Genomic DNA, 11,841 nt, shown 5'->3' with positions numbered 1-11,841 from the left:
TGCTATTGCACTGAAGAAACCCTTTCTGTTTTGGAATAATTTTAGGTATATATACCCACAGCTTTAATAAAAGGGAGTGGGTGGCTCCTGTTTTTCACGTTCTGGATGATGCTATGATGAACACATTGTTGATGAACCAGTGAAAGGGACAAAAAGGACTCTGTTCTCTCAGCCAGTGCCCTGAAAGAGCAGGCTAACCACCCTATGTCTGCAATCACTGCCAAGTCCACCCTCTGGCCCTCATGTGGTATGCATGTGCGCATGTGTATGTGTGCAATATACATGTGACCGTGGCTCACCATCTTCCACATAGTCAATGGTGGAGAGGTGCTGGATCCGGCTGCACACTACACTGCTCTGCCTCCGCAGCTTGGGGCGCTGAGTGGGAGGCGACGAAGGGTCGGGAGTTGAGTGGGGCCCAGACGTACTCTGCCGGGGGGCCATGGGTTCCGCAGCTTGGTTCAGCTCGATGCAGTACTCAATGAGGCTGCTCATCAGCTCAGCCTGCGGAGGGGTGGGGGCCAGTATGGGCTTTGGTGAGCACCCCATCCTTCCCTCGCTCAGTGCTAAGTGATTACCAGATGCACAGACCTAAGGCCCCTTGGGGACAGACACCATTCCAAAACAGGAGGGAAAGAGGCACCATTCCAAAACAGAAGGGTGAGACAGGCACTCTGGGAGCAGAGGGGGTGCCCTACTTGGAGTGAGGCCTGGGGGTAAGAGGTGGGCAGGAGAGAGCACTCCAGTCAGAGGGCGTGGGCCCAGGGTGCTGGGCTGGGCAGATGGGAGATGCTCAGCATCCACAGAGGGTATGGCCAGCTCCTGGGCTGCAGGGAGAACTGCAGGCCTGAGGAAGGGGTGAGGTCACCGCCTCCTTCTGAGCACATTCTTCAACAGCGATGCCTCCCAACAGGCTGGGAACACGACACGTGTTGACATAAGGGGATAAAGTGGCCAGACATCTGGGGGCACAGCTGGGTGCCAGGACAGGGCCTAGGCCCTGAGGGAGTTAGACAGGTGTCTCAAGGTGGATCCCTTTCCCAGGAAACAGATTCCTGGTACTCGTGTGGACTGGGAACTGAGGGGAAGTCACATTCTTGTGTGGCTGCTGTGTGCTTCCAAGGAGAACTGAAGACCAGGAGCTAACTGGCACTGGGGCAGGTGCTGGGGGTGGCCCTGTGGACACTGGTCCAGCTTCTGCCCGTCCTCGGTGTGGCTGAGGCCATGGTGTAACCCTCTTGGCCCAGGACAAAGAGCAGTCACAGTCACTGGGGCCTCGGTCTCAACACACACTCACTGCAGTCCATGTGGGCTTCCTTGCTCACTGGGGACTCCACCAGCCAACTAGTGACCAGGTGGCTGCCATGGGACAGAAGGGCCCAAACTGCAAACACAACAGAGAAGCTCTCTAAGCTCCCTAGAGCAAAAGCTCAGGCACAACAGGATGCTCCACTGGGAGGTTAAAACCCAGCCTCCTCCTTTCGAATCATCCATTCCTCAAACTGTACCCAACAGCACTGAAGATTAAACTCAGGAATCAGGCCTGGATGGGCATCTCGCCCTGATGATGAAGACCACAGCTACCACCACCGCGTGTGGGGGAGAGGCGCTTCCTACAGGTCAGGGCAGGCCAGGAACTGTGCTGTACACCTGCCCACACTGCCTGGGTGCCAGCAAGCGACAAGCACACAGATGGGGGTGTGTGTGTGTGCGCAACTGTCCCTTTCACGGATGATGAAATTGTCTACACAGCAGATGCCACAGAGCCAGCAGGAAAGCTACTAGACATGCTAAGTGAATTTAACAAGGCTGCAGGATATACAGGTAACAGAGTCAATTGGATTTCTGTACAATGTAATACACAAAGGGAAATTGAAATTTAAAAAGCACTATTTACAGCAGTACCAAAGAAAGCAATAGGAATAAATTTAACAAAATGCTAATAAAAGAAATCAAAGAGGACTGGGGATTTAGCTCAGTAGTTCCGGCGCCTGCCTCGCAAACGCAAGGTCCCAAGTTCAATCCCCAGTACCAAAAAAAAAAAAAAAAAGAAATCAAAGACAAATAAATGAAGATATGGAAATAACAGATTAGATGACTTAAAATGTTGATTCTTCCCAAAGTAATTAAAATAATCATTTTTGTTTGTGCGTGTTTTTTGAGACAGGGTCTAGCTATGCAGTTCAGACTGGCCTTAAACTCATTATGGAGCCTAGGCTGGACTCCATTTCAAAGTGATCCTCCTGCCTCAGCCTCCAAATGCTGGGATTATAGGCATTCGCCAACACCTCTGGCCTTTTTTTTTTTTTGGTACCGGGGATTGAACTTGGGACCTTGCGCTTGCAAGGCAGGCACCAGAACCACTGAGCTAAATCCCTGGCGCCTTTTTTTTTTTTAAGACAGTCTATATAGCCCAGGCTTGTTTCAAACTCACGATTCTCCTACTGCAGCCTCTCAAGTGTTGAGATTACAAGCGTGTGCCACCTTACTCAGATACAAAAATCAATCTGGACACACAATTTATATAAAAAATAAACGGCAGATCAATCATAGATTGATAAATTTCTGTAATATCTAAAAGAAAACATAGAATAGCCAGGTGTCGTGGTTCATGCCTGTAATCCCAGCGCTTAGGAGGCTAAGGCAGGAGGGTCACTGTGAGTTTGAGGCCACCCTGGGCTACATAGTGAGCTCAAGGTCAGCCTGAACTTCATAGTGAGACCCTGTCTCCAAAAAGGGGTGGGGGGGCACGGGGATTTAGCTTAGGAGGTTAGGCAACAACTTCTTAGAAAACAAAACATATAAATCATATAAGGAAAAAGAAAAAATTGCTAAAATGGATTCCACCAGCCAAGCATGGTGGCATAAGCCTATAATCTCAACTACTCAGGAAGCTGAGGCAGCAGGAAATAAGTTCAAGGCCAGCCTCCGTAATTTAATGAGACCCTAAGCAGGTTTGGGGAGAGTTCATCAAAATTAAAACATCTCTCCAAGAGATAAGAAAATGAAATCAAGTTAGAAACTGAAAGAAAACATTTGCACCGGGCATGGTGGCGCATGCCTGTGATTCTAGCACTCAAGAGGCTGAGACAGGATTGCTGGGAGTTCAAGGTCTGCCTGGACTACATAGTGAGACCCTGTCTCAAAAAAAACCAAAACCAAACAAACAAAAAGACAGCTGATAAAGAACTGGTATGAAAAATAAATAACGAACTCTCACAACTCATGAAAACAACCCAACAAATAAAAGGACAAACGATGTGAATCAATACCACACAAAAGAAGATCCTGGGACAAGCAGTTAATAAGCCCGTGAAAAGATGACAATCATCATTAGTCATTAGAAAAAGGGAAATTAAACCCACAATAACATATCACCGCCATGCATCATGAGAATGACAAATAGAAACTGGCAAAACCAAGTTCTGATGAGGCTGTGGAGCGACTGCGGGAAGGCGATCTGTAGGGCCACCTAAAAGTCTGGCAGTTTCTAGTAAAGTTAGTCACATGCTTATCACACAGTCCCAGGAGCTCACTGCCAGGTTTCCATAGTTGAGAAAAGGAGATCTCAGACTTAAACACAAGTGCTTAGAGCAGCTTTCCTGATAAAAGTCAAAGCAGAACAACCTAAAAGCTCTTCAGTGGGTGAACAGATAAACTGCAGTGCATCTACGAGGCAGAATCTTACTTGACAGGAAAAAGAACAAACTGGGCCTGGTGTAGCTCAGTGATGAGCCCTTGCTTAGAGTGCACAAGGCCCTGCGTTCCACTCCCAGCACCGGCGGAAAGTAAGGCAAATGCACTGATATGCCATGTAGTGAAAAGCAGCCTGTCTCAAAAGGCTATGCATGGCCAAGCGTAGGGCATGCCTATAATCCCAGCTCTTTGAAAGTCTGAAGCAGGGGGATCACAAGTTCAAAGCCAGCCTGAGCAACTTACTGAAAGACTGCTCAGAATAAAAACAAGGGCTGGGGGTGCAGTTCAATGGTAGAGTGCTTGCCTAACATGTGCAAGTCCCCAGTACCATAAAAAAAGGGTGCACACACACTGCATACTCAAGGGCTGAGCATAACGCATTTATCTATTCCCCAGCTCCTGGGCATCTGTGTGGCTTCTAACTTTTTGGAAGACCCGAGATGATGGCTGGAGAGGAGATTTGTGTTGAAGATGGGAGTCCCTGACCTTGTCTGTGTGCCAAGAAAAGAGAGAGCAAGAAGAGCTCCTGCAGGGAGGGCTCAGACTGGAGCAGCCGGGTGGTAGGACAGGGAAGGTGCTGGGTGGAAGGTGCGATGAGGAATGAGTGGGTCCATTAAGACAACCAGGGCCTTCATCCTTCCATGCCCTTTGCTCCCGAGAGTGGGACAACCAAACAGTGCTCCCCTCATGGGGCCTCTGTAGCAGGAGATGATGGTGCACATAGCTGCTTGTGCAGCACTGGGCAAGCCTTCAAGGACAGCTGTCCCACCCACGTTACCAGTGCCACCTGGTGTGAGATCTGCCAAGCAGGCCCCCTGGGCATGCCAGGGCAGCTCCAGGGCACTGGAAGCCAGGCACCTTTCCCCAGACCCCAGGCAGTGCTCCGACTTCCTTCCCAGCCAGCCTGGAGCCTCCCTCGCCTGGGTACAGGTGACACCAGCACTACCTGCTTGGAGTAGATCCTGAGCAGCTTGTTGACGGGAAGGCCCTCGGTGTCCCCATCGAACTCCAGCCACAGGACAGGCTCCTCCTCCTCTGGGGAGGTGTGGTCCCACGACAGCTCCTGGAAGCGCAGGCCCAGCAGGACGTGCTGGCCAGCGGGAGATGCAGAGCAAGGCTGGAGCCCCAGCAGAGGCTACTCCCCACCCCATTCCCCTGGGGTGCACCAGGAGAGGACACCTGGCCAGGGCCTTTGCCTCTCTGAGACTGCATCTCAATTCCTTCATGTGTTTCTCTAAAAAAGAGGGGCTCTGGTTTTTATCTGATTCTCCCAGGAGCTGGGGTCTGGGAATGCTGAGAATCCCTGTTCCTCAACACTTCCCACCAGCAAGCCTGATAGCTGGGGAATCTCATGGGGAAAGAGGCAGGTGGGTCAGGAAGGTCTGTGCTGTGACACCAGCTGCGTCCTGCACTCCAGGGCACAGCTGCCCAGGAAGGGCTGGAGTCCCTCTCCTGCGACAGATGCCAGACTGAGGGGCAGCGCCTGGCCAGGTGCAGGTAAGCTGACACACAGGGAGAGCTGTCAACAGGGCCATCTACACTGGCAGCCAGAGGGGAGCCAGCCACTGAAGGCAGGGACAAATGGGACATGGGCAGCACAGGAGAGTGCCTAGCCAGGGGGTTTTTGGAAAACCACCAGCTTGGTTCCACCACTGCCAGGCAGGGGAGCCAGGTGCTGACCCACAGCAGACACAAGGAAGCCTCAGGACATGAGCAGGCCTGCAGGGACATCCGAGGGACGAAGAGACACTCCCAAACAGTCTGCTCACCCCACCCCCAGAATCCCTATAGGCTCAAGGGAACTTGGAAGGCCTGAGCAAGACCTCACTTCCTTCCACCCATGGAGGCCACCCTAGGTCTCACCCTGGAAGAGCTGGTACCTTTTCCCTGCTGTCGATGACATGCACGCCCTCCAGACTGATGGCCACAATCACGGGCTTTCGTCCACCACGGTGCAAAAAGCCCTGGGCCGGCTTGTCAACCTCACCACGGAAGAAGGCACACCTAGGGAGGGACAAGAGTCACCCACTTGCTCCCACAGGGTGCATGTGCAGAAAGCCCTGCACTGGGCCCATGGAAGCTTAAGCTGTTTGGGTGCATGAAGGCTGAATGGAAACCTGGCCCAAGACAAGACAGAGTGCAGAGGGAGAGGTGAGGAGGCTTCGGGCACTGCGGGTGAAGACAGAGAAAGGTCCATTCAGGGCCGATAAGGAGCCCTGCTGCCCACTGTCCATGGCAAAGACTCTCACATGAGGTGAGGCTGCCCAGGGTAGCAGACCGAGCTGAAGAGCAAGAGGGAAAGTGTGGTGGTCTCAACGCCAAGCCACCCAGCTGCCCTCCTACCCTTACAGCACCCCATCCTGTTCCACCTGGCTCCCTCCATGCAGCAGGAGGAGCCTGGAAGTGAGCTGGCCTCTCCTCTGCAGACTCCACCCCCTTAGGTGGCCATGGCAGGGGGAGGGAGGACCCACACAAGATGTCCCGGCCTGAGACAGGAGGAAGGAGAGGACAAATACCAACCTTGGCACCAGGACTGACCCCAAGGTGGTTCCTCCTGGGAAGGAGAGAGCCAGCTGGTGCAGACGGGCTCAGTCTGCAGGGCTGCTTGGGGGTGCAGGGAGGCCGGGGCAGTGACTGCTCACCCGTAGAAGGGCAGCTCGTGGCACTTAAGGAGATAGGCACGATAGTGGAAGCCCAGGGTGCCCTCGTGTGCGCCATCACTTCTGACTGCTTCCTTCACCTGACAGTAGGCATTCAACAGGCCCTGCTCGCCTATCCCCGCCTTGGCTCCGCGGCCCCGGAGGGCAGCAAAGAGGCCATGGCTCCGCTTGCAGAGGTGGGCAGGGAGGAAGGAGTCCAGCTTCTCCCTGTGGAGGAAGTAAGGTGGGATCCAATATCTTCAGGGTTTCCACACACACAGAAGAGGGAAGGGCTTTAGGTGGCCTGGCTTGGGGCCTTCCCCTGCCCCATGGGGACGCCAGAGGCCCCTACTACAGAGCTCCTCACTGCCATTCCAGCAGTGGCCTGCTCCACCCAGCTCACAGGGCCACCCTGCCAGGCACAGAGGGGCCACTATCAGGTCAGGGGTAGAGATCTTCCCTGTTAAGAGAAGGCGGGGTGCTCAGAGGAAGGGGACACACAAGTCACCCCAAGCTGGAGGGGCAGACAGGCGGGGTCAAACCTCAGCCCCCTCCCCAGGGCAGCCAGACTGCCTCTGCCACGGCCAGCTGTGCTCGCCACCTGCCCTGGTGTGCTCACTTCATCCGAAGAGCGGGCATGGTGAGGCCACCACTGGGCCTCAGTGACAGTTACCTTGGCCCTAAAACATAGCAAGGCTCTTCAACGACAAGACTAGGATGGGGGTGGCAACCCCGAGGACAGCCCAGGGTCACTGCCTAATGCCACCCACCCTGCTGTCCTGCTGCTCCAGAAGCCAGTGCACCCCAGCTGCCTTCCTACCTCCCTGCCAGTCCTGCCTCGGCCGATGGCCCCATCGCTCTGTGTGCTGCCCCCACACAGCCTGGCTCTGCCTCCCTCCTGGTCAGCACCATGTCCCCACCCAGGGAACTCTCGGGAGGAGCTGCAGGCTGGCAGAGGGGACAGATGCAGAGGTCACCAGGCCCAGTCTCCACCCCCAGGAGGGAAGGAGACACACGACCCTGAGTACCCACGGAATGCTGGCCATTTTGGCGAGGTCCCCCATCCTGTCCTTCAAGGACCTGCTGGCATACAGGAGTCCAGGAAGGCCTGGGAGGCCCCAGTCTGAGGGAGCCTGGTAGGCCAGGAAGAGTCCAAAGCAGCCCCCCTGGCTGGGAACCAGACTGGAGGAGAGCTTCAGGGAGCGTCTGTCACTAAGGCAGGGAGCTGGGGAGTTCTGAGCCATGAGAATTTTTATAGCCACGCTGTTGCCAATGGCCTAATGCCCTCAATATTTACTTCTGCCAGATAAGGATATCAAAACAGCAATTTAAGAGGCCAGGGATTTAGCTCAGTGGTTCCACTGCCTGGCTTGCAAGCTCAAGGTCCTGAGTTCGATTTCCAGTACAAAAAAAAAAAAACCCAGCAATTTAAACCAGCCATGGTGGCACATACCCATAATTCCAGCACTCTAGGACACTGAGGTAGGAGGATCAAAAGTTTGAGCCCAGCCTGGGTAATTTAGTGAGACCATGTCTCAAAAAATAAAAGGTGGGCATGGTGGCACTTACCTGTAATCCTAGCACTTGGGAGGCTGAGCCAGGAGGATTGCTGTGAGGCCAGTTTGGACTACATAGTTAGTTCAAAGTAAGCCTGAACTACATAGCAAGCCCCTATCTCAAAACAAACTGGGTGTGCGTTTGTGTGCACGCGTGTGTGTGTGTGTGCATATGTGCATGTGCGTGTGTGGCTGGTGGCTGGGGATATAACTGAATGCTCAAGTCCCAGCACTGCATTAAACAAACAAAATGGCAGCCAGAGCTCTGGTCTGTGAGGCCTCTGAGGCTCCACCTCTCCGTGTACAAATCACGGACACAAATCCCAGCAAGCACAGAAGGTGCTAGCACAGCCCAAGCCTGAGGTTGGTGCTCAATAAATACCTCTGCAGCTGTCATCTCCACCTCCACTGGAGGAGAGGGTCTCATAGGGGCTTCTGGAGCCTCAGACGCCCCAGGCCATGGGGAGGGGCAGCTGCTGCAGCGGAAGGGCTGGGCAAGGGGAAACACCTGTTGCAGAGAGCCCTAGCCACAAGGCACCTTAAGAGGGGACCCCAGGGTGCTGCCCACCATTCACAGGGATGTGGTGGGTATTTCATTACCCCCATCCAATTCCTTCTCCAATGGGCTCCGGCTTGCTGTGCAGAAACCCAGCCTTCCCTGCTCTTGGCTTATGGGGTCTATGTAGGTGCACGGAGTGACCCACGGGGACCCGAGTTGCAGTCAGCCAGTGGTCTGGACAGAGTATTTCCTTTGGGTGGACCACGACCAAGCTATGGTCACCACAGTGAGTGTGGGGCCAATGGGTGTGTACAGAGAGGCCTCTCATGCCCAAAGACAGCTGCTGTGGCCATGGGGCCACAAGGCAAGAGCATGCCTGACCTCCTGCAGGCCCAGAAGACACGGGCAGGGTGAGAAATGACAGCAAGGTCGGGGGACTCCCGCTGAACCTTGGCACTAAGCTTGGCTCCAGGCACCCTGACCCCCTGGGCTTGAATGTTACCCAATCTGACAAAGGGCCCTTGCATCCAAAGAGCTGGAGCGAGGTTTGCTGTCACTTGCAAGTAGAACAGAGGGCTAGGACCCCACAGCTACCAACCTCGACCTACTTAGTTGGGAGCCCTTGTCAGACCCAAGCACAAGGTCCCTGCCCCCGAACAAAGCTCTCCTGCCTCCTCCACATAAGCAGGGTCAAGGTGGAGAGGAGCCTTGGCGAGGGGCAGCCTGGGCTCAAGCTCATCAGGGTCACCTCCACAGAGGTTGGGGGCTGGCAGGTCTGCTATCAGGGTGGACTTAATCCTTGCCACTCTGTGAATTCACACAGTCAACACAGGCTTCTGTAGAGAGGGGTGGGGACACATCTGGGGATAGCACTCAACCTGGGGCTGGGAACTAAGCTGGACGGTCATTGGCCACTGGAGAGTCAGCATTTGCTTGGTCTAAGAATAAGGCCAATTCATTCCTGCCTGCAGTGGAGCCAGGCTACACCCTCACACACACCTGAAGCCTGCTGGCTATGGACTCCTCTGAGTCCTGAGTCTCCCACTACCCAGAGCAGATGAGGAAAAGGAGGCTCAGACAGTCTGCAGCCAGCACAGGAGGGAATGAGACCTGCTGGATCCACAACAGTTTCTCACGCTTTGGGACTCGGCACTGCTTCTAAGCAGGACTCTGGGGGCAAACTTACTTAACAGGGGTCACACTGCCCTCACCTCAGGGTGCAGGTCTCAGGCTGGCCAGGCTGGTAAGGCCCAAGCTGCACACGGCACACCAGGGCACCCAGGGCCTCACAGTCCTCCATGTCGCATGGGTACCGAGCGGCTAGCACGTTGCCCTTGGCCTCCTCGTAGAGCAGCCGCAGGACCTCCTCGTCGCCGATCTGTGGGCCAGTGTGGCAGGGAAAGACAGCTCAGTGGGCTGGAGCAAGGTGAAAAGGTCCAGGGGTCCAGGGATAGGGCGGCTACACACAGGACCTGCGTGGCACTCGTGGGCTTGGGACCTCACCTGGAGCTCTCGCCACTTTGGGAAGAACACATTCCTCCGAAACTGCAGGGAAGGCTCGTCTGCAGAGAGAGGCTGGGCTCGTGCCTGGCCACCACTCCACCCCACAGGGAAAACCCTCGAGCTTGGGACCATGCAGCCTTAGCCCACCTTCCTCCCAGCTCTCTCGGGCAGCCCCTGCCCTGACTCTCGCCTGAGGCAGCGCCTACCCATGGCCACGTCATCATCTGGGGCATCCGTGAAGCGCAGCAGCAGCTCCGGCCACTGGCGGCCCAGCTTGTAGGGCTGGTGCTTGGGCTTCAGCTGCACCTCTACAGAATGAGAGAGGAGGTGGCCCTGCAGCCTTGACCTGATGGTGCCACACTGCCCCTAACTGCAGCAACGAAGGGGACTCCAGGGCCAACAGTCACCAAGCAGGTACTAAATGCTCAGAACTCTTCCAAGTGGTTTATGTACATTGATCCTGCAGTAACATATCCTTCACTTCACCCACAGAGAAAATGAGGCTCGGATAGGTGACACTGCTCATCCGAAGTCTCAGCAAGTGCAAGGCTGTGTGGCTTCAGACACAGCCAGCCTCCCCTCCTTCTAGCCCCAGGGTGAGCTACAGCTGAGGGCCTGAGGGGGATGAGGGGGTTGGGGGTGATGGTGCTGCCATTAGAGAGCAGAACCTGAAGCTGGTAATGAGCGGCCCATGGCCCAAGGGGCTGCCTTCACTTATCCTTGACACGGCAGGGGCCTCCCCACTGCAAGGCTGCACCCCATGGCCTCCATTCTGAGTTCCTTGACTCAAGGCGGCAAACAGCACCATGCCACTGGCCTCTCTCGTTCCCTGCCCTTCTGCTCCGCCTATGCCACCTCCTGAACACCTGAGCATTCTCAGCCTTGGAACCTCTACCCCTGCTGGTCCTCCTGTCTTAGATAACGTCTCCCACATTTCCATGTGACTGGCTGGCACAGGTCTTGGTTCAAGGCCACCTGTCCTGGACCCCCAACTAAGGCAGCCCCTCCTTGAAATATCCCGTTACCCATCGCACCTGCCTGCCTGCCTGCCTTTGCAGTGTCTCCCACTCCCCAGGCTCTCCTGATGCCTCCACCACCTAGAATGTAGGTGTCACACAGACAGGAGCTCATGGGCCAGCTCTCCACTCCGGCCCCTTACCTCTGGGCTGTGGGCCTGCGAGGGACAAGGTGGTTTCAGCTCTGCACCGCTGCCTCCCCACCAGGTGACAGTGGCTGCCCCAATGCTGCCTTTGAAAGGTAGGAGGCCACTTCCAAACCCACCCAGAAATGAACTGAGACATATGCTGACACAGGGGAGTAGGCATCAAAATGCCACCCCTCTCCCTACTGATAGCTGAGCACTTCGTCCTGCCAGCCTGATGCCAAGGGTTCTTGTCTCTGCTATTCTTTGGACCATCCAGACCTTCCATTTGGACCCTGACCTTGACCCCAAATAGTAGCCAGAGCCTCCAAACTGGCCTCCTTGCCTCCAGCCTCTTCCATTCAAGCGCTGTATCCAGCTTCTCCAGTCCTTTCTTGTCCTGTCATTCCTTTTGTTTTGTTTGTGTTTGTTCGAGACAGGGTCTCACTATGTAGCCCAGGCTGGCCTCGAACTTGCTGGTAATCCTCCTGCCTCAGCCTCCGGAGTGCTGGGACTACAGGTGTGTGCCATCATGCCCAGCTTGTTCTGTCATTTCTGATCCAGGCTGCCCAGATGCCCTCATTTCCCACCAGATCCCTGCCCACACACCCCCTCCCCCATGAGAAGGTGCTCCCTCCTTTCTCTCCAGGAGGGGCTCCCCACCATCCTGTTCATCAGCCCCACTTCATGCTCTCTCCACCTAGGGATGAGTGGGGACACTGAGATCATCCACTTCTCAGGTGGAAAGCTCACAGAGGGACGGGACTGCCCGACACCACAAAGAGTCAGCAACCAATAGGGACAGCT

General features: G+C 55.1%; 1 protein-coding gene across 8 annotated transcripts in view; it reads right to left on the bottom strand.

The window, feature by feature from the left end:
* The window catches only part of Frmd8 (FERM domain containing 8), a 41,512-nt gene that overhangs the window by 16,960 nt on the left and 12,711 nt on the right, over positions 1–11,841 (bottom strand). For 6 of the 8 annotated variants that reach the window (XR_015448919.1, XR_015448920.1, XM_087205296.1 and 3 more), the window contains 7 exons: positions 10,100–10,201; positions 9,894–9,952; positions 9,602–9,768; positions 6,339–6,563; positions 5,577–5,700; positions 4,643–4,786; positions 300–504 (listed from right to left, as the gene is read on the bottom strand). Coding sequence is in view for 6 of the 8 variants with exons in the window: in XM_087205296.1 (XP_087061422.1) it covers positions 300–504; positions 4,643–4,786; positions 5,577–5,700; positions 6,339–6,563; positions 9,602–9,768; positions 9,894–9,952; positions 10,100–10,201 (1,026 nt within the window). In the remaining 2 variants the exon portion in view is untranslated. The remainder of the gene's footprint in view (positions 1–299; positions 505–4,642; positions 4,787–5,576; positions 5,701–6,338; positions 6,564–9,601; positions 9,769–9,893; positions 9,953–10,099; positions 10,202–11,841) is intronic. The other 2 variants (XM_087205300.1, XM_087205299.1) reach the window with 1 other exon arrangement.

The sequence above is a fragment of the Heterocephalus glaber genome, unplaced genomic scaffold (assembly GCF_053883595.1).
Source record: "Heterocephalus glaber isolate CG9 unplaced genomic scaffold, H.glaber_assembly_v1.0 deba00000594, whole genome shotgun sequence".
Lineage (NCBI taxonomy): Eukaryota > Metazoa > Chordata > Mammalia > Rodentia > Bathyergidae > Heterocephalus > Heterocephalus glaber.
Note: the sequence above shows the minus strand (reverse complement) of the source record. Positions and strands in the feature narration are given on the sequence as shown.